This window comes from Cantharellus anzutake, assembly GCF_015039405.1.
Source record: "Cantharellus anzutake strain C23 chromosome Unknown EI90scaffold_138, whole genome shotgun sequence".
Lineage (NCBI taxonomy): Eukaryota > Fungi > Basidiomycota > Agaricomycetes > Cantharellales > Hydnaceae > Cantharellus > Cantharellus anzutake.
The window spans coordinates 118,837-140,313 of record NW_024067088.1 but is presented as its reverse complement, the minus strand read 5'-3'; the positions used below and the strand labels follow the sequence as shown (position 1 = coordinate 140,313).

At 49.6% G+C, this 21,477-nt stretch overlaps 1 protein-coding gene across 1 annotated transcript; it reads left to right on the top strand.

The window, feature by feature from the left end:
• The first annotated feature begins 559 nt into the window (after window positions 1-559).
• On the top strand, window positions 560-2,386 carry EI90DRAFT_3088928 (peptidase S8/S53 domain-containing protein). Its single transcript, XM_039062281.1, has 4 exons — window positions 560-802; window positions 852-955; window positions 1,006-1,304; window positions 1,365-2,386. The coding sequence occupies exons 1-4, from the start codon at window positions 621-623 to the stop codon at window positions 2,052-2,054; spliced, it is 1,275 nt and encodes a 424-aa protein (XP_038908797.1). The 5' UTR covers window positions 560-620; the 3' UTR covers window positions 2,055-2,386.
• Window positions 2,387-21,477: the final 19,091 nt, after the last annotated feature.

Below are 21,477 nucleotides of genomic sequence, written 5' to 3'. Positions count from 1 at the left end.
ATAAAAGCACAATGTATTGTAATCTACATCGGCTGATTGCAGTTTCAGTAACAACGAAATGATCTCAATCACTTCAATCGGTGTTGGGGTTTTCCTAATGCATATCCGCAGATTTCTAATTGCTAGATGCGGTTATGGGTTCCAAACTTCTGAAATCCGCGGATTCTGATCCGAATCTGAGCCACTCGTTTCTGTCCCAGCCTCAGCAACCCTGGGATGTGTATAGATACCGAATTGAAACCGCATTTGTCTTCCGAAAAGTTGCAGTGACTTTGTATGCTACATGAGAGATGTAACATTTGTGTAAAATTCTGCTTTCCAGTCTCCCAACTGATATGTGATTAAAATCCCACCGATATCGAGCGCTGCAGTGTAAATCGGTGGTTCTGAATTCACAATTTGCGGTGCGATTGTGGACAAATGTGAAAAAAAGGCACAACAATTTGAGAAACTCGGGTGAGGTCTCAGCTGACGGCAACGTTGATGGTGACTAAACCCGCAAGGCAAGAAGAGTTCTGCCGCTTCAGGGCAGGACCCTATGACTTCCCAGGACCAGCCCGTCTACCATCAGGTTGTATATTGTGCAGACCAGGCCGAAAACCAGGTTTCACATTGGGCTGATGCTACATATATGGCTCTTCGGACGTCCTCTCAGTCTTCCTTGTGCTCTCACCAGTCAGCCAATGAAGTTCTCAACCAGGGTCATTCCCATTACTATATTCGCTTCCACTATCACAACGGCCCTTGCTGCTTCTGTTCGTACCAAGCCGAGGGGTCCAGTAAAGCCAGACTCGTACATTGTGTACGTCCCACAGATGGGATAGCATAATACTGGCTGACTCATTGCTTAGCGTGCTGAAATCCGGCGAAGATATAGAACGTCATATCGAGGATATCACTCGGATATCCACCCGAAGCCCTGGGTCAGAATTTTCAATCAATCACCGGTATGAACGTAAGTTGATATTTGAGAATTTCCCCTCGAAGATAGGCTAACTTTCGAAGTCCTGAATGGCTACTCCGCACACGCAATTGGAGCACCCCTTTCTCGCATTTTCGGTTGCCCCGAAGTTAAATATGTCGAAGCTGATGGCATAGCTTCCATTTACGATGACCTCCACGAAGCGAATGAGGGGTGTGCGACAGAGTGCAACGATGTCCCAGCCGAAATAAGGGATGACCCAGGTGAACTCGGAGGACGCGACGGTCCACTTGGGAATGGGGGTGGAGTGGATATTTATTTGTTCGATAGCGGTATCTTCTTTGGGCACCTCTGCTTTGGCGGCCGTGCACATGATGGTTATGTGCGTATCTCTCTTTATGCACTGTCATATATGTTCACCCATACCTGCTTGTGAGTGCAGACCGGTAGTGATTACTCCCCGAATGATGTCAATGGTCATGGCACAATGATGGCCGGGATAGCAGTGGGGAACCCGTATAGCGAGGCGACCGGGGCCAACATTTATTCGGTCAAGGTTGTCTCCGATGCAGGCGTGGGACCTCTGTCCAAGGTAATCGATGGCGTCATCTGGGTTGTCCAACGATCCGCATCGTCTGGCCACCATTCCATCCTACTGGTAACCATTACCTTCGACTACAATTTAGCCATTAACGAAGCCATCGATACTGCCATCAGCCATGGTTTGCACGTTGTAGTCGCTGCAGGGAACCGAGGAATGGACACAGGATTATTCAGTCCTACTTCTGTTCCTGGGGCTAACACCATTGGCGCTATCGAGGACTGTTTCAAAATGGTATCGTGGTCCAACTATGGAGCTTTCATCACTGTTTTTGCCCAGGGCATCCGTCTTGTAGTTCCTTATATCAGCGCCCCGAACGCGCAGAAGTTCGCGAGTGGCACTGGCCTGTCAGCTGCTAAGGTTGCGAGTGCGTTAGCCATTCAGTTAGCTCACAAGGAATATCTGGTGCCTCCTTCCGTCCTAAAGGGTGCCTTAATTAGCCATGCTGTCGGAGACGTTTGGGGCGTGCCAATTGGAACCCCGGGCTTGAGGTTACAATCTTTGAGCCTGTGGCACTTGGCAGCTGCATGACCTGCTTCAGAATCTGATTTTCCCGCTTCTTGTACCCAGTCATTTATGTGTTTGCTGCTCTTTAGCAGGTGTGGACGTGCACAGTGAACCTACAGAACCGGGGCTCAATTGGGTACCCATTTTGCGTTGTTAAGCCTATCTGATAGGGTGTTTTTCTATAAGGGGCCTCCTGCAATTGCACTTAGGCAGGACTCCAGCCTCTATGACTTCGTAATATTATAGAGAGGCTGGAATCAAACCTCGGTTCATGAATGCGGATTTTTACTGAATGGTTGTCGCAGTTAGAAAAGGGTTCACGGTTGCCACGGGTGACCTAATCAATACAGTTTGAATGAATGGATGGGGGACTTCGGGCGGAAAATATTTGTTCATGTTTACAGTACAAACAAGTCCAAATTCTCGTCTCGGACCTCGCTAAGATCTCGCAATGGATGCATTCAAAGCCAAAGTCCCTGCTCTACCTCTATTCCACATCCCTGGTCAGCGGGAGTCCTGCAGGCTATAGACCATGGAAGGAGTTTTCTAGATCTCTTCCCAGTGAGACCCATAGCCCTGCTGTTTCAATTCCATCATGGGGCCATCCTAAATGCAAAGGAGGACCAAGATTCTCTGACAAAAAAAATCTGTGAGAATTCAAGAGCTGCTGTCACTGCCAGTCAACAGGTAGAGTCAATGGTAAGCCCACTGGAATCACTTTCACTGTCCAAAAGGCTTAACAGGGAGGTATGTATATGCTAGGAGCCACCACTCATTTGATCTTGTTGAGTTTTGATTGTGTCCAGTTCCAGGAAACTGATGGAGGAGGTGATAAATGGCCAAGCACCTCCAGGTGCCCCATGTGTTGCAGCTCTGGTGTTGAGCAATTATACCTGAAGGATGGTCAGCCCAGGCCCAAGCCACTAGCAATTGTGGAACTCATTGTCATATCCATACCAACTCCGCCTTACTGTATTCGAGGTATTCACAGGAAGCGGAGTGGAGTATGGTGGCATGAGTGGACACTTAGCTAATGAGCTACTCCGTTGCAAGGCATCGTGGTGGTTGGGACTTCAGCTTCAATGACTTGGCTGGAGCATTGCGCCACGCGTTCTAGGCTGTCCCATATTTCAAGTTAGTGGGAGGTACCTTGTGGTGACGTTGTAGGCGGGATAATCGCCCACGCACAGACTCGGCTCGGATACCCACTTCCACGATCAGAAAACAACTTTCATTCACGCGACGACTCGGTACAAATTTGGTATCCAAAAATAGTCCTAATTCGTACGATTCTGACGATACCAAGAACGTCCCAATCGGTGGAGATTTGACGGAGTTCCGTGTTGGAGAAGTTAGGCACAGCAGGTCACGGGCATGTGCGGGCGTGGGAATCTCAGGCGGCAACCCAGAATTCCAGCCTCACTCGTTCCCACGGCGTCTAATAAATTGGTAAAAATGCTCATTGGCTGCGTGAGAGTTATCTCCGGCTACATTTCCAATTTAGGCTCTTAATTCCGTAAATCCATTGAGATATCGCTTATTTTCTCTTATTTTCATATTTTGCCATCATTTCAGATATTGATTGATATTCTTTTATTGTTACTGTTACCCTTTTTTATTACTTTGCCTAATAAGGTATGCAGGTGCCATATGGTACCAATATTTCTCATCAATTATTCTAAAAATAATTGTTCCTTATATCCTGTACATACCGGATTTTGGAATAGAAGTTCTCCCCTCCCCCAAATTCTCTAAGGTGCTAGGACGCGCTAGAGTTGGAGTGAGTGAGTGGAATTCCAACAGTAGAAATAAGGGCAGCTGTCTAGCTCACAACGAGTGAGTAGTGGACGCTGAGCCCGGACCTTGCGGAAATCCCGGAGAACCCACACGGAGTTTAAGGATTGAGAGTCAAGCGAAGTTTAGAGAGAAAGTAGAGAGTTTAGGAGAGTTTGGCCCCACGAGCTTAGTCGGCATAGAGAGCCGCTAGCCCTCTTGCAACGTTGACTTAAGCAGAGATGGAACTGAGAGGCGAACTTAAGGTGAGAATACTTGGGGGGGGGATTCTAGTTGATATTCGAACTGAGGTACATCAACAGTAAACTACAAGTATAAGTACAAAAAGAGAACAGAGAAGGGGCCAGCCGGTCCGGTGCAGGATGGGAGCAGGAAAGTGCGACAAAACTAAAAGGACCAGGGAAATGGAACAGAAGAAATGAATGGAACAGAGGACAGTGAAGTTGGGAGGCAGAATGAATAAGCTGACAATCTAGGTGCCAATATGGTGGCGGATCAGAATGTCAATATACAAATAAATCAAATGTCAATAAAGGAGTAACTGAGTGTCAATAGAGGAATAAAACGGTATCGGCCAAATGGCTGAGGAACTCAAGTGGTAGCGGGAGAAAGAAGGAGGTGCCGCTACGGGGCTGTAGATGGGGACCACTATCGGCACCGCTGAGTGATGGACAATGGTGCAAATAACAGGTGCAAACAACGGGCACAAGAATGGGGGTGCAGATGCTGGAAGTGGTAGAAGGGCAAGGACTTTGTGGGGCCATGACACTTACCTCCACCCACTCCACAAAGGTTTTCCCACTCTCCAGTAGCTGTCGCTAATTCCACCCTTCACCTACCCACTCCACAATGCTCCATAAGGCAATTCTCTCATGAGCTCGCTGACCCGGCAAGTGGGTAAGTCCCCCTTGGGTTTTCCCCTTTGTTCCCATTTGTCTTCTATTATGTTATAAGTCCTGTACTGTAGTTGATGGCACCTTAGTGCAAAATCGATGAGACTATCCCCCAGAGTTGGTGCCCTCTGTTCTGAAGTTAAGGACCAGACTCCTAAAGCGTTACCAAACATAGGCACAGTGCTCCTCTCCAAGTCGCTGAGGCCACAGTCCTTCCACCCATTCTCTACCTCCAGCCTCCTTCCAGGGAAAGGTCTAGGGACACTGCCCTCCTTGCCGTGTATCTGACACTCATCCTGCTGATACTAAGATCACAGAACATGTGAGGTCTCAGGGGGGTTGCTCAGCACACCAGACCATAAGTGATACAATGGTGTGTATATTTACAATGGTGTTAAGCAGTAACCGGAAGTTGCCACTTAGCCATGTGACTCTATGTATGTTAGAGACCGGAAGTGAGATGAAGGAGTTGTCTCCATGATGGAGGGCTTCAGCCTCAGCGACTCAGGCCAGGAGCGCTGTGCCAAGTTACATGTCCATGCCCTAATTTACTTACTGGCAGCGAGAACTAAAAGGGGGATCAACTCTAGTCGATTTTATCACTAGGGTGTAACCTATCTACAAGTTATGTATATATAGTTACAGTGAGGGCAGGCCCATGAATGGCAGGGCCAAATGGAGTGGAGCTAATGGAGTCAAACATTAGCCAACTGAATATTACCAACGAGTCGGGTAATGGGGTTAGTGGAATGGCAGGCTATAACCCAGAAACGGAAAGGAGGGATAGGCCCAAAGGTAGGCTTTCAGGGCAAGCAAGTGAATTGCCCAGCAGGGGCAGGAGTGTGCTAGTGGACATCGGAGCTGTCCAGAAGCCTTCAGGGTTCTGTACTTAGGGAGGTGTAGGTAATATATTGAATTGAGGGGGTGGTGACCATCAAGGGAGTTGGAGGTGATTGCAGAATATGGGGGCTCTGCCGCATGCTCCGGACCCGGTTCCTACCCCTTCATGTGACTTCCGGGTATCCCCGGAAGTTTTGCTGATATTGTGGCCACTGTGGGAAGATGAGAAGTTAGCCTCCTTCTCATCTCCTTACCCACAGTAGATTGTGCCCTGGATAGGGCTGGCCAGACCTGAGGCTGTGGGCCATAGGGGAGGGTCATGGGGACCCGGGAGTCGTCCCCTGACATGTATGTGCACTGTGGGTAGGTCAATGGTACATCGATACACAGGAAAGTTGTCATATCTGCACATACCCGATCCCGATCCAACTCCCAGACCCCCATCTTCACCACCTCTGGAGTCCTACCCTACCGCCGCCCATTCTGATATTCACCTTCAGACCTGACTGTTAGAACCGGGTGGATTCGGACGACTCCGGAGTGGAATCGGAGACTTAGCGTGGAAGGACCTCAGCCTCAGCGACTCAAGCGGAGTGCTGTGCCATTGCTGGTTGTCCTGGGGGTCCCTAATTTCGGATCTAGCAGAGGGAAAGTCTCTTGGGGGGAATTCAGGCCGATTTCGGACTGAGGTTACAAGTTACTATGTACATTGTATATAAGGAGGGGTCTGGAATCAAAAGGAGCGAGGGTACTCCAAAAGGAGACAAAGGGAGCTGAAAGAGGGGACAACACTGAGGGTCAAGGGTTTGACTCAATGGTGTTTCCCAAAGGAGGAGTGAAGGGCCAAGGCCCAAGGAGGAAGGAAGGAGGTTGGGAGTGGGGAATGGCTAGCTGACTGAATAGAAAGGAAGCAGTAGCCCAAATAGGAATGAGGGAGAATAGCGGAACTGAATGGAGCAATGCAATAGTTGCAAGGTCCGATGTAAGTCTGGAAAGTCTGAACTCGGAAGTTAAACTCCGGCAAAGGTAATTAAATGGAATGAGCTAACCAATACAATGGGTATAAGCGGAGGTGGGGTCAAAGTCCGAGGTCGGAGCTAAGACCGGAGGTTCCAGAGACAGAGATGTGAACGGGATTCCGGAGCGGAGGCCCGGAGTCAGGAGCATAGGTGTTGCATACTCGTCTGGAAGGTGTCGAGGTTGGGGTCGGACCCGGAATGTTCCGGAGTCGGACCGAAGGTGGTGTCCGAGCCGGAGGTGGGATAACCTCTTGGGAGTCGGCAAGGAGAAAGTGACGGAAGGGAAGTAGGACTCCGGAAGTCGGAGTTCGGAGTTCCGGGAGCCCGGAGCGGAGGTCGGGATTGTATGGATATGACACTTCATTAGAACATCATTCCCTAAAATTCCCGCCATGGTCCATTGTAGTTTAGTGGTTTTCGTGAATTTCGTTCATATTCCCTGATTCCCCTTTGTATTATCACATCCTAATCCTCCATATGTATTGTTCGTTGTTATAGTAGGTCGTCCTTGGAGATATCATATTTTTATGTATTTTATTTAGGACTCTGGACCTCTTAAAGCTGTCTTCCCACGCGTTTTCAGGTTTCTAACTTCATGTCCTTGTATCTCATTCATTTCTGGATGTTTTCTCACGTTCTTGGTGTCATAAATTTTTATTTATTCCCACCTAAGGTTGTGTCCTATTTCCTGGTATTCATTGAGTTAGCAAAAGTTCGCACGCACATTCGGTAATCACGTGCATCGTTCCCATAGTCGTTTGTATGCGGGCGCCATTTCCGTTTAATTGTTCAGGATTTATGATATGTGCAGGTGTTCATTTCTTTCATATGGGCTTCTGTGATTTATTTCAGATTTTTCCCTCATGATCTAAGGTTGTTTTGCACTTTCTGTGCTTTGTGGTGACCAGGCTCTTCCTTGTTTGGACGGAAATTGGTCTTCACGATCTGCCGAAGTGCGGATCTCGGTTCCAACAGCCGGTTCCCTGCGCATTGACACCCTCATGTGTCATTACACATGATGCGGATTTCTATATTCCCGTCATGGGTATAACTTCACAACGGCTCGACCGTTTGGGCTGAAAATTTGCATAACTATAGTTCCCTATTTTTCATAATTCCCGTGTAAATTTCGTTGTATGTTTTAATTATGGATCCTACGCAAACATCGTCTTTTCCCTGAGCTCGGACTTTTGATGTCGCTATTCCCGTTATTGGATATCTCATTAATGCATGATCCTTTTATTATGAAAATTTGGGAGGATTAAGATTAGATCCCTTCCTTTCTAATGGGCTATCAAGCTTGTCTCGGTCGTTACTGGTTAATCTTTGCGCTTGCCTTTTAGACATTGTCCTCGTTTTGCAGGAGTTTTAGTCATATCTCCGTCGTTTATGGGTAGTTTCCCCTGTAATTACTTTCATTGGGTCCGTTTGGGGGACATCTACATTTCCTATTATAGACACGACTTTGAATTTTGCATTAGTTCCTGAGGAATCCTTGTTCCGTGGTACTTCCATCCTTGGCTACGTGTGAGGACGTGGGAAAGTAGTTTCCGTGGAGGTTCTCTGATTGTTTTTATAGTCAAATCTTGGTCAATTGTCCTAATTCTTGGTTTGATATTTGCTATAAATTCCCCCGAGAATTCCGTCTCGTTGATGGTAAGCTTGAAGTATCTTTGCTATTTTTCTTTCTTTCGATTTATCGTGTATAGTCATAATAATTCGTAAAAATTCAGGTCCTTCTATTTTCTCATATCTACTTGTCGTATGAGGTTGTGTGATTTATCTGGCATATTTCCAAAATGGGTTTCCATAGTGTGACCGTTATTTCTCCTACAGCGCTGCACCCAGTATGTTCTCGTTGTCCCCAATTTGTCAGGGGAGCTGGCGATGGAGGAACCGAGGCCACCAGCAGAAGGGGGCCAGAAGCCCCCCCTCACTACTTAACGAAGGAGGCATTAGCGAGGGTCAATCGTTTGTCATGCGATTCTTTTGGGTTTTATACCAAGGCATCTCTAGGAGTGCCTGTTACTCAGTTCTTTGGAGCAGCAGATGAGTGGGACGCAATAGATGTCCTGGAGGAGGTTTTGGAGGGCTCAAGACTGTTTATATTATAACTGGGGGGAAACTATTTACTAGAGGGGTATGCAGGTACATATAGTGGAAACACTTGGATCCGAAGGTAAACAAAGGTTACCAAGGGGAAGGGGAAGTAAATAGAAAGAATCCTCAAGACAAATAAGGAATAGGTGAAAAGCCTGAATTACGTCTGAGGTTTGTGGAGTGAGAGAATTAAAAGCCAACTGAATGGCAAGGTCTGGAAACGTCTATGAACAAGCAGGGAACTACAGAGAAAAGGCTTCTGGAAAGGTCCGGAGCCCGGAAGTTGTAGTCCGGAAGATTGGGGTTGTAGAAAATATCAAATGATAAAACAATAAAGATTATCAAGACCGGAGGTAAAATAGGAATGGGAAGGCACTGGAGGTGCAGAGACTGGAGGTAGGAAGGAGGGTGGATAGGCAAGTTGAGATTTATCAACAACGAGCAGGCACATCTCCTTTGAACAAGGTGTCCAAGGAGGTGGTGGTATGGTGGTGGAGGTCCAGAGGTGATGCAGATGTAGATGGGAGGCAGAGCAGGAGAGAGTCGAGGGAGGAGGTAGTCCTAGGGCTGTTGGCATCGACCAGAGGCAGCAGAGAGAGATTGGGAGGGCTGGTGGAGGTCATAGGAGTCATGTAGGGATAGGGCAGAGGGAGGTGGAAGATCCAGGATATGACACCCTGGTTGGTTGCAGTTGAAGCAGAGCCTACTGCCCCTTTGCTCAATGCAGGGGAAGTGCATGCAGTCCAGGTCCATAGGTTGAGGGTCTGGCTTCTGGGATGTGGCAGGGGTGGAGGTAGGCAGCGCTGGGGGGGCAGATGAGGGAGGGCTTGGCAGTCATGATGATAGAGGCCTCGTGTCTCCACTCAGCCCAGGTTGCAGGCATCGGATGGAGGTGGTAGATGCTCTCCCAGAGGTGTGGGTGGAGGGCTTGCTCAAACCGGTCCATTAGAGCAATGTCTCCCATCTGTGATATTGGCCCATGGAGCTCAAACTGCTGGATCAGCTTGTCCATGGACTCATTCCCCTGTCAGAGTGAGGCCAGCTTTTGTTGGGCTGTAGCCTGGCAGTTAGGATCAGCAAACATGGAGTCCAGCTCTTGGGCAAAGTCATCAAAGGTGATGCCTGGGGCACCTGGGGCGAGGAGGGAGTTGATGCATTGGGTGGCCCATGGTCCAGCAGCCCCTGACAAACAGGACTTGACTGTGTTCATCTGGAACCTCGGCATGGTGCATGCTCATGTAGAGTCCACACTCTGCCTTGAAGCAGTCTAGGTCATCTTGCGACCTGGAGAAGGGGGTAGGGGTGGCTACTTTGGGTGGCTTACAAGCCGGAGTGGGTGTAGGGACTGGGGCTGGGGCCATGGGTCAGGTTTGGGTGGCCAGCTGGGCCTGGAGATCTTGGAGCTGGTGAGTCAGCTCTGCTATCTGATCTTCCAGCGACATCGGGGGGGATAGAAGTAGGTTGAACCCTTCTTCTGCTATCAGGGCTCAGTCCTCGCTCAAGGACAGTGTGTCAGGGACTCATCTGGGGTCAAGGAGGCCTGGGTGTAGCATCCAGCGCTGAGAGTCTGGTGGGGCGCAGATCGGGCATGCATACTGACAAGCCTGATATGGGACAGTAGTCCCTAGCCACTCAGACTGAAGTGGAAAGTTGAGAAGAAGGCTACTTCTTCGGTTCCCACTTCAGGTATGTTTATATACATGCGGCTTGGGTCACATGACAGATGCCACGTCACCCTTGCACACAGCTGTAACCACCCAGGTGTCTCCATGGGAGATCCTGAGGGCATCCAGTGCGAGCACACATGCTGGGCACAGCGGGAAGTTGCCCGAGGTGCCCAGGTCAAGTGTGTCATGGGCATGCTGCAGATGGGTCAATGGTACATTGATACAAAGAAAGGTCATCCATGTAGAAAATAAAGAGGAAGTAAAAATAGGAAGAAAGTGAGGAAACAGAAATGAGAAGAGGGTGAGGGGGAGGGGGAGGAGGTGAGGAGCGGTGGATAGTGGGGTACCAGGTCAGGTGGGTGTGCCCTGACATCACCCCCTCCTTAAGCCACTTTGCCTTGAAGCAGCCAGGTGGTTCTCTCTCTCTCTCCCTGGAGCTTGGGGGTGCATCCTGTGGAATTCCTTGATCCAGTCAGGGGCATGGGCTAAGTGGTCTTGCTGGAGCCATTGGTTCTCAGAGTTTGGCCAGGCAGTGAACTTTACCAGATACCAGAGTTTCCAGCATAGCCACTTAGAGTTCAGTATCCTCTTGACCTCATACTCTTCTTCTCCTTCTACAAGTTCTGGGCCTGGGCATGGGTCAGCAGGTCACTCTGTGATGCCATCTGGGTGGTGTGGCCTGATATTCGTCACGGACACAACCAGGTGGATTCCCTTCTGTCAAGTGGTAAGCTGGAGCTTGATGGCAGCTGGGGAGATGACTTTAGTGATTCTGAAGGGGCTGAGCCACTTGTGGTCCAGTTTTTTGGTCGGGTGGTCAGTCATGTAGTTTTGGGCATTGAGCCAGACTTGGTCACCTTCTTGATACTTTGGGGCCAGGTCACAGTCCCAATCATAGTAACAGGCTGTTATAAAAATAGGCCTAATTGGCCCATTTCTATAGCAGGAGGGGGCCGTGACATTGAGAAGGTGTTACAATTAATGTAACAGATTGTGAGGTCTTAGGGTTGCTCAGCACACAAGGCCGTAAGTGATACAAGATGGTGTATTTTACGGTGGTGTGTAAGCGGTTACCCGGAGGTTCCCGCTTGCCCACGTGACTATATGTATCTAGTTTACATGTGACTCGGGGTTTGGGGCTATTGCCCTGACATTCTCCCCCTTGCGTTGCATTTGCGACGCATACAAGGTTGATAGTGAATAGAAACAGAGTTTTAATAGTTGATTTACATTGAGTTTGGAATTATCAATGAGTGTTTTTGTTGTCGCCACTTTAAAGTGGGCGATTTTGTACATGTTGGTGAAAGAAAGAGAGGGGGTTTAAGGAGTGAATGAGTGTGGGCCATTACTTTGAAGTGAATGGCGATACATTGGTATCGCAGGGAGAGAAGAAAGAAATGGTGGAGTTTGTCGAAAATGGATTTCGACCCAAAGGTTGTATGTCTTTGGTGTTCCTCACTTGTTCTGTGAGGGTTCATGTGTAAGTGGTGTTTACACACGAGCGGTGGTGGATGTGGGTCTTTTGACGGAGTGGAGATTTCCGCAATTGTTACTTGCGGTTCCTCGCATACAGTATTGTGTGTGGGGCCTCGAGTTGGGGGAAGGTGTATTCACGGGCGCCTCGATGGCGTATTACCGTGTCACTTTCCCTTCTCTCAAGGGTGGATTCATTGCCCTGGAGGAGGGTTTTCCTCTGGGTTGTTCATCTGGACATCCAATTGCTGCGTCAGATGCGATGACGTAGCCTGGGCTACATTGTCGGGCTGTGGGCTCGACGAAGTGGGTGCTCCCTGGGTGGGAGCGGGTTGTTGTGTTCCTGAGCTGCTTGGCTCAGGTGTAGAGTACGGTAGGTCCACCGTTCTTCCCGTGGGGAAGGATGGTCGTTGGGCTGGTTGTCCAGCTCGGAGACTTGCGTCTCTTTCCCGGTATTTGGAAGCTTTCGCTTCCCGTTCTGCAGTTCTTGTGGCACGTTCCTCAGGAGTCCTGAGTGGTTTGAACTGGGACTTTAAGTAGGCAGCTTTGCCTAGACTTTCCCAGGAGATTTTTCCCTTGTTCTCCGGGGAATTATATTCCTCCGCGAGTCTTGCGATACTTGGGAGTCCCAAGAAGTATTTCTCGGTTTCCTTCGCTTTCTCGCAAAGGGTTCTGTGTACCTTGCCGCTTTTGAAGGCGGCTTCAGCCTGTTCGTACCAGTGTACAAATTCTTTCCCACTCACGCTTGTCCACCAAGCGTATGCGGCGTCATGCGCCGCTTCTGACCCCGCTATTCTCCTCATGGGGAAGTTGGGGTCGATTGTTATGTCGACTGGAGCTTCGACTTTGCCGAACTCGTTGAGTTCGGCGGTCTCGTATAGCATGTGGACACTTCCCTGCAGGGTAGCTTGCCCATAGGGTGCTGAGGTACTCAGCGGCCCGCCGCCTCTGGCAGTGGTCCCCATTTTAGGGTCTGCCGTCGGTTGCCTACCGCTCTCCCTCTTCCCCTCGACATGGGTTTGCCCCTCTGAGGGCGGGCCCTTATGCAACCCGGACAGGGTCACCTGCCCACGGGGTGGCAGGATAGTTGGTGCCCCACCCCTTGATGCGCTAGTCCCCATTTGGGGTCGCGCCTCATGAGGCCCAGAACCGTATCCCCTCCCCCTGACCTGGGAGGCCCCCGTCATGATGGGTTTGGCAGCAAGGTCTGCCAGTGCGTGTGCCTCTCTGAGCTCGCGTTTCAGTAATTCGATCTCCCTTTTTTGGAGATCGACTTCTCTCTCTGTGTCTTTCAGAGAGTCAAAGATGCCCTCAGCATCTCTTCGTGCTCTGTTGTATTCGCGCCTCCAGTGGGCGCAATGGTCGCAGGCGTCTTCTGACGCCCTCGAGTTATCAGACCGTGCCCGTTTGGACGGTCTGGACGAGGAGCCGCTGTCGCTCCCTCGTCTCCCTCCTACGAGGGACTTCATTTCTTTCAGCTCCTCACGGAGCTGACCTGTCTGAGCAGCTACCGCTGACGCGATGGCTGATTCCCAGCCTGCATTTGGCTGGGGCGTTGTTGGACCTGGGCTGAATTGGCTAATCCAGGGGTTGATCTGGCCAGGGAAGTTCCCTGGGGAGTATGCCTGGGGCTGCAGCAGCAAATGCTGCCCCTGGAATGGCGCTTGTTGTGCCATCGGTGCAGTTTGCACCGCGTATGGTTGGAAGCCTCTTTGGGGAGGCTGGGGGTATGCGGTGCCTGTTAGCAACGCGGACGGTTGTTGGTTCGCAGCACTCATTTGTGCTGCGTGCGTCGTGTAATCCATGGCGCTTATCTGCGCCTGGTGTTGTTGTTGTTCCAGGGAGCCTTGCTCCCCAGGTTGTCGTATTTCGATATCCGGCGGTTTGTTTGGATCGAACCGAGGGTTGCCTCCCCCAGAGAATGACATTTCGTCGTTATGTTACTTGTGGTGGTGGGAGGGGTCTTCGTTCTTGCGTGCGTGGGATTCGCCGCAGTTGTGTGTTCTTTTGCACGTGAGCCTGTGGTTCACGTGGTCTAGGCGAGTTACTTGCCTAGCCCATGTGATTTCTAGTACATGGTGTGGCTGTCCGGGCGAGTTACTCGCCCAGAACTTTCCCACGCTCTTGGCTGTGGGCCATCGTCCCTCGGCTTTACTTCCTCCGCCTCCGTTTTTGGGGGCATAGTAATGCCAAGAGTTCCCTGTCTTCTTTGATAGGGAGTTTTTCTGGTTCCCTTACATTTTGTAAGGTGAGGTACTCGTCCAGGTGGACGAGGTCGTTGCAATTTCCTAGGGGTGTCCCCTAGTTCCCATTTAACCTTAAACCAGAGTTCATTGTGAACCCACACGTGGTTTAGGATTTCGCGAACTACTGCTTCGCGATCGGGGTCTTCCCCAAAATCGTAGAATATGTTTACTTCCCTATTTGGGAAGATTTCCTGGTCATTCGGCTCGTGAGGTGCGAGCCGGGATACATGGAATCTTGGGTGGATTCCGTGTTGTTCAAGTTGTGGTGGCAACTTGAGGACATAGTTTGACGTTTCTGGAAATGTTTCCAGAATTTCGTAAGGCCCTATGTATAAGGGCTTTAGTGTTCCTGTCCTGCCTTTGGGTAGGTTCAGCTTATCCGTGGATAAGTATGCGAGCTTGCCTTTTCTCAAAGGCGGGTCCGGGCGTCTTTTCTTATTCGCCTGGATTGTTTGAGCAGCACGGTTATGTATTATTGCGTCGTGTGCTGCCATGAGGTTTTCCTTCGCTTTGTGAGCGAAGTCATTTACTCCCAGGTAGTCCGAGAGTGGTGCTGTTAGGCACATCTTTGGCATATGGCCGTTGATTAATTCGAACGGGGCAAATCCTGTTGATGTGTTCGAGCTCGCATTGATCGCGAATTCCGCCATCGACAGTTTCGCTGCCCAGTCACGTTGGTCTGGTCTAACCATCGCGTGTAGTATTTGTACTACTTTTTGTATCATTCTTTCCGCTTGGCCGTCGCCTTGCGGGTGGAATGCAGTTGTGAATTTCAACTGTACACCGAGTATTCGGTGTAGTTCGCGCCAAAATTTTGACGTGAATTTTGAGTCTCGATCTGATATGATCGAGTGTGGTAGACCGTGGAGTCTTACAACTTCACAAAGAAATACGAATGCTAGTTCTAGTGCATTCGTTGTTGTCTTTATTGGAATTAGGTGGACGTTGGATGTCAACCTACAGATGATTACCCAGAGGTAATCATATCCCAAGCTTGTTGGGAATGGACCTGTGAAGTCCATGGCTATTGACGACCATGGTGTCTCCGGGGTCGGGAGTGGGTGAAGCATTCCAGGATTTCTCCTGGTGCTTTTCTTTGTTGTTTGGCAAGTTCCGCAAGACCTGCAGAACTTGTGGGTATCTTTTCTCATCGACTTCCACCAGAAGTGTCGACAGAGGGTTTCCACTGTTTTCTTGGATCCTAGGTGTCCAAGTGTTTCGTGGGTGTTCTCGAGGATTATTCCCCAAATGGACTTCCTTTCGTAGTTTCCTTTCGGGACTACTATCTGGGTCGTTCCTCCTTCTCCAAGTCGGGTTATCAACCCATCTTTTATGGAGAAGTTTTTGAAATTCCCTGGGTTCTCTAGGATTTCCTGGTGGATCTGGCTTTGCAAGTATCCAGATTTTATTGCCTTGATGAGGTCTTTTTCTTTGAATTGTTTTCGAAGGTTCTTTTCTGGAGTTATGATTTCTTCCAGATTTTGGGCGCTCCCCCCTAGAGTTTCCTCTAGGTTATCGCTCCCCCTAGAGCTTCCTCTAGGGTGTTTTTCGCGCGTATCGCTGCGAGTCTCTTTTTCTCTGAGTTTTTACTCAGGGTACTGCTTAGTAGCAGTTCTTCGTATTCCTCGATTCTGTCGGGGATGATATCTTCTGCATTTTTGTCCAGGTGGATGTCCGCCGACACATAATCGTCGAAATGCAGATCCTCGTCCGTTGACGAGTCGTAGTATCGTGAGAGTGCATCTGCCACTTTATTTTTGTGGCCTTCCACGTATTTTATTTCGCAATTGAAGCTTGCGAAAAAGGCTTGCCATCTCAGGTGTCTCCCTGAGTTGTGGTTTTTCGCTTTGAAATATTCCAAAGCTTTGTGGTCTGTGATTACTGTGAATTCACAGCCTCCCATGAGGTCGTCTTGCCATCTCATGAGCGCTTCGAGGACACCCAGTGCCTTGAGCTCGTAGGCGAAGTACCTACATTGTGTGTTGGTGAACTTTTTGGACGTAAATGCGGCCGGGCGGCAAGTCTGCCACCTTTCGCCTTGTCCAATTAATGCACCCATGCCCGCTGGGCATGCGTCTGTTATGACCCAGACGTGGAGTTTGGTCCTCTCTTCTTCTGAGAGGCTTTCCGGTGGGTTCCACTGGACGGGCTTCAGGATCGGAGCCCTGCATGCTAGACATTTGATTTCGTCGAAGCATTTCTGGTGGAGTGGTGTCCACCTGAATGTCTGCTTGTTTGAGCAGATTGTTTGCAGTGGTCCTGTGTAACCGCTGACGTTTGGCATGAATATCGATAGATATTCTACCATTCCCAGGAATCTTAGGACTCCTGTGTGGTCTACTGGCTCTCGCCAGTTGCGGATTTTTTCCATTTTATCCGCTTGAGCGTGGATGCCCTGTTCGTCCACTCGGCTTCCTAGCACGTCTAGGATTGGGGCAAATGGCTGGAATTTTTTCCGGCTTATGTAGAATTTCGCCCCTTTTAGGCGAGTGAATAACCACAATAGTGCTTTATTGTGGTTTTCCACCGAGCTTGTGCTGGTGAATATATCGTCGAACCAGACGTGTAGGCGTCTGCCTACTTCTCCTCGTAGTTCCCAGGTCAGTGCGCGCTGGAAGGTGCAGGGAGCGTTGCAGTCTCCTTGCTGCATCGTGTTCAAGTTGTACGTCCTGTGGGGCGTGGAGAATGTCGTCCTATGGACGTCGTCTGGATCCATGCGTATTTGTTTGTACGTGTCCGACATATCGATCTTAGATCGGTATGTTGCTCTGGCGACTGATTCCTGGATCAGTCGCATGTCTGGCATTGGTGTGACGTCGAGGATCGTGTTTGAGTTACGGTTCCTCGCGTCTATTACCATGCGCAAAGATCCATCTGCTTTGCGGATGCACAGTAGCGGGCATGCTCGCTCGCTGTTCGCAGGATACCACCATCCTGCTTTTACATAGCGATCTATTTTGGTCGCTAGTGCTTCCTGCAGTGCTGCGGGACATCTTGGGGTGTTTTCCCGAAATTTCTTGTTCGGATCCTTCAACGGGATTCGATGGTTCACTTCCCTCAGGGGAGGCATTTCTAATGGCGCTGGCGCCATTACGGTTTCAAATTTTTCTCTCCACCACTCCCTGAGTATTTCGAACTCGGGGTTGTTCATGGAGAGACCTTCCAGGTGTGGTACGTCTGGAAGTTCTAGTCCTTCCGGACTAGGATTGGGCCAACCTTCAGGGTATTTTCTTGTGATTACCCTGAGGTGTGTTTCAATCCCGCCTCCCTGTCAGGGGGGCTTCTTTTTTGGTTGTTCTCGGGCTCTTGCTCGAGTTTTCCATCCATGTGATCTCGTCACACGGTCTTCGCTTATTCCAAGGGTGTCTATGTTGCCCCTGTTCGCCGTTCTCACTTTGTGGGACCGGAAGTCTAAGCTTACCTGGTTTTTGTTTAACCAGGGGGCGCCGAAGATGGCGTCGTATCTGTCGATGTTAATTACATCGAAGTAGTGTTTTTCTACGTGGCCGTTGATCTCAACGTCCACGTTGGTTCTGAACAGGATCTGTGATCTTGTTCCTTTCGTCCCCATTTGAAGGATGACTGGGTTCTCCAGTTGAAGAATTGGGATGTGGACCGTGCGGACAAAGTCTGGCGATAAAGCGTCCATTTCGGCTCCACTATCGAATAGCGCATAGGCTTTTATGCCTGCTATTTTCATGTGAGCCGTTAGCATTCTCTTTGTTGAGAGCGGTCTGTTTGCGGGGTATTTTCCCGCGTCTTTTGAGATGTGGAATTTCGCATCAAACAAAGGGGACTGGGTTTCGATGGACTTTTGGTCCTTCTTCCCTTTGTCCTTGTTTTCCTTGGGTACTTTGGTGTATTTCCCCAAGGCGTCTTTTCTTGGTGCTTCCACCAAGGCTTCGGCGACTTTTTCGTCTGCCGTGTTTTCTAACTGGTGTGCTACAGCCAGTTTGATTTTATAATTTATGTCATTGTGATCGACGACTGACATTGGGCCCATTCTTATGGTCCCAACGTTGACTTCCTCACCCTCTGAGTCGGGTGAGTATTGAGGTCCTTTGTATGGGTCCTCTACTTCGAAGCTTGATGCTTCGGAGTTGCCAGAGTTGTTCTCTGGTTTCTCATCTGATGAGCTTTTCGACTCTTCATCTGTTGAGTTTGCGATTTCCATGGCAGCTATGCGCCTTGGTTTTTCATCGCTCGTTATATTGTGTCTTGGGCAATCTTTTGTTTGCCCTATTTTGCCGCATTTGCCGCAAATTGGAACTGACTTTTGGTCAGTTTTCCTCGAGTTTTTCGAGGATGTATCCTCTTTCCATCTGGGTTTTAGCTCTTCCGCTTTCTTTCCTGATGGGAGGGCTCTGCCGCAGCTCGTTGTTGCCGTGGTAGTTGTTCGGGTATAGTAACCTGATTTGTAGGCTGAAGACATCTTCAGTCCGTCAATTATCTCGTCTACATGAGATATTGCTTTTAACATCTCCTCGTTTGAGGAGAAGTCTGCTCTGATTCTATCATGAGCAATCATTTCCCTCTTCCATTCGAGGGGAATGTAGTTTAGGAACCTGGCGTTGAAGGACACCTGGTCTGGCGGCGTCACCATCTGGGACGCTGCTTTTGACAGTTCTAAGTAGAACTGTTTTAGGCCTTTTTCTGCTTCGTATTTGACGTTGCGGTATTTCTTTGTCACGTTCAACGCAGCGGAGGCTTTGATGAAGGTTCTCATCAATATGTTGAGAACTTCGAGGAACATGCCCTCGTCTCCTCTGAGGAGAGTTTCGTCTCGGAGTCTAATTCCGAGGTCAAACGTGGGCCCCCCTAATCCACGAATCAAGCAGTCCAGGTGGACTTCATCAAATTGGGGACCTTTGCATCCTCACAAGGCGAGGAATCCCAGTAGTTCTGTGAACCACTGCCAGAACGATTCCATGTCGTTCTCCCCTGACCATTTCTTGTCGGGGAATGCCGGCCCATTCTTTAGGGCTTCTGGCTTCACTCCTTCTGGGTAGGGAGTGAGTATTCTCACTTCGGCCATTCTTATGGCCTTTTCGTACCATTTCTCCAGGTACTCTTCTTGCTCCCCTGCCTTCGCGGGGTTGCTATCCAATGGAGATCTCTCCTTTGGGGGGGTTTTTGCTGGGGGAAATCTTCCTCGCAGCGTTTCTTTGGTTTCAGGCGAATTCGCCTGAAGTTGTATTTGTATTCTCTCATTGTTTTGAGAGGGTGTGAATGAGTTACCTCTCTGTTCGAGAGGTCCGTCATAATTGGATGTTTGGCCGAACCTTTGGTACGTGCCAATTCTCCTTCTAATCTCTGAACGATGCCTTCTTTCGGCATCGTCTTCTCCTATCCTTGGGAGAAGGATCTCCTGAGCGTCGAGTCGCTGGTGATATTCCAGTGTGCTTTCACTGGTGGTTCTTTTCGTGAATTTTTCACGAGTTCTATTTATGTCCTGGACCGTGGTCCAGGGGTGTTTATTTGTTTCCTCACTTTTTTGTGAGAAATTTATTTCCTTCAGCAAATCTGTTTGTTCACTGATTTTTTCTGTCGATTGCGTTGGCCATTCTTTCTAGAGTTATCTCTAGATGAGCCGTGCTATTATGGTTCGTTTCCTTGATCTTTTTCTGGATCGAGTTTATCGTGTTTATTATGCGCGATTCCTGGTTTTCCAGGAGGAAGTTTGGTTGGGCGAGCAGAGACTCTCCCCAGTTGACATTTCCGCTTCTGGGGGTTCCAGAATGGGTTCTTGGAGTGAACACTCCACGCTCGCTTTGTTTTGGCGAGGCCGTTGCGGAGGGTGCTTCCCTTTCATAGAGGGGTCTGTTCGCTGGTTTCTCCTTACTTTTACGTAAGGCTTCCTCAGCGAACTCCCTCATTTCAGTTCGCCTCCTCTTCATTATCTCAGAGACCTCCCTCCGAAGTTGGCGACCTTGCTTTGTCTGGCATGGTGCATGGGAGTGTAAACAGCGGAGGTTCTTTTGGAGCTTCCGCGCTCTGAGAGATCCTGCTCTCAGGGCATATTTTCGCGCCTTCTCGGGCTTTCAGCCTGAGAAGAAGTTGATCTTCACTTTCCGTCCTCCATTCGGACGGAACCTGGAACAAGTCCAGTAGTTTTTCGGATAGCCGATGCGGGGGCTCATCCCTTTGTTTCCCTTTGTCTGCCTTTGGGACTTGACTTGGGGACGTGAGGGGGGACTCCAGGGGATAGTGGGGCCCTGGGGTTTCCTGCGACTCTATCCGATCAGCTTTTTGGGCTGATCGTTCGGTGCTTATGCATTTTTCGCGCAAGTCGATCACCTCGTGAGGAGGTGAGGGATCTTCCCCAGCTTGGGTTAGATCGGTTTGTTGTGGAGTTCTGGGGGTATTTTGCCCCGCACTTACTCCACGTAAGTTTCTAAAACCTTCAGGGACCAGCCCTGAAGTGGTTGCTAATTCCGGATCATGTTGATCCTCGTCGTCGTCTGACGACGGCTTTTGGTTTGAATCTCCCATGATGGGAGATTGCGGTTTCTTAATAAACCGCTCGCTTCTTTTTAACGTCGCTGCAGATGCGACCTTGCCCTTGCGGGCGTGTTTAGGCGCCATAAGCGCTTCCGAGTCAGATGTTAAGATTGTGTAGTTGTGGGTTGTGTTGTAAAACACACCTCATGCACTTAAAAAAGTGTGAGGTCTTAGGGTTGCTCAGCACACAAGGCCGTAAGTGATACAAGATGGTGTATTTTATGGTGGTGTGTAAGCGGTTACCCGGAGGTTCCCGCTTGCCCACGTGACTATATGTATCTAGTTTACATGTGACTCGGGGTTCGGGGCTATTGCCCTGACACAGATGTTGTAACTGTCAGAGACCAGGTTGAGATGAGGGAAAGTCTCCGTGGTGGAGGGCTTCGGCCTCAGCGACTTATGCCAGGAGCGCTGTGCCAAGTAACACGTCCGTGCCCTAACTTACTAACTGGCAACCAGAACTGAAGGGGGGTAAACTCTAGTCAATTTTATTACTGAAGTGTAACCTATGTACAAGTTGGATATATATATACTTACAGCAAAGACGGGTCCACAAATGGCGGAGCTGAGCAGAGCGGAGCTAACGGGGTTAAACATTAGCCGACTGAATATTACCGACGAGTCGGGTTACAGGGTTAACGGAAAGGAGGGATAGGCCTGAAGGTGGGCTCTGCAGGGCAGGCAAGTGTATTGCCCAGTGGAGGCGGGAGTGCACTAGTGGGCGTTGGAGCTGTCCGGAAGTCTTCAGGGCTCCGTACTTAGGGAGGTATAGGTAATAAATTGAAAGGAGGGGGTGGTGACCATCAAGGGGTACCGAGGGGATTGCGGAATATGGGAGCTCTGAGGTTAGTGGAGAAGGAGCAGAGGTAGACCGGAGGGATCGGAGGTACTGGAAGTCGTTGGCTGGGGATGGA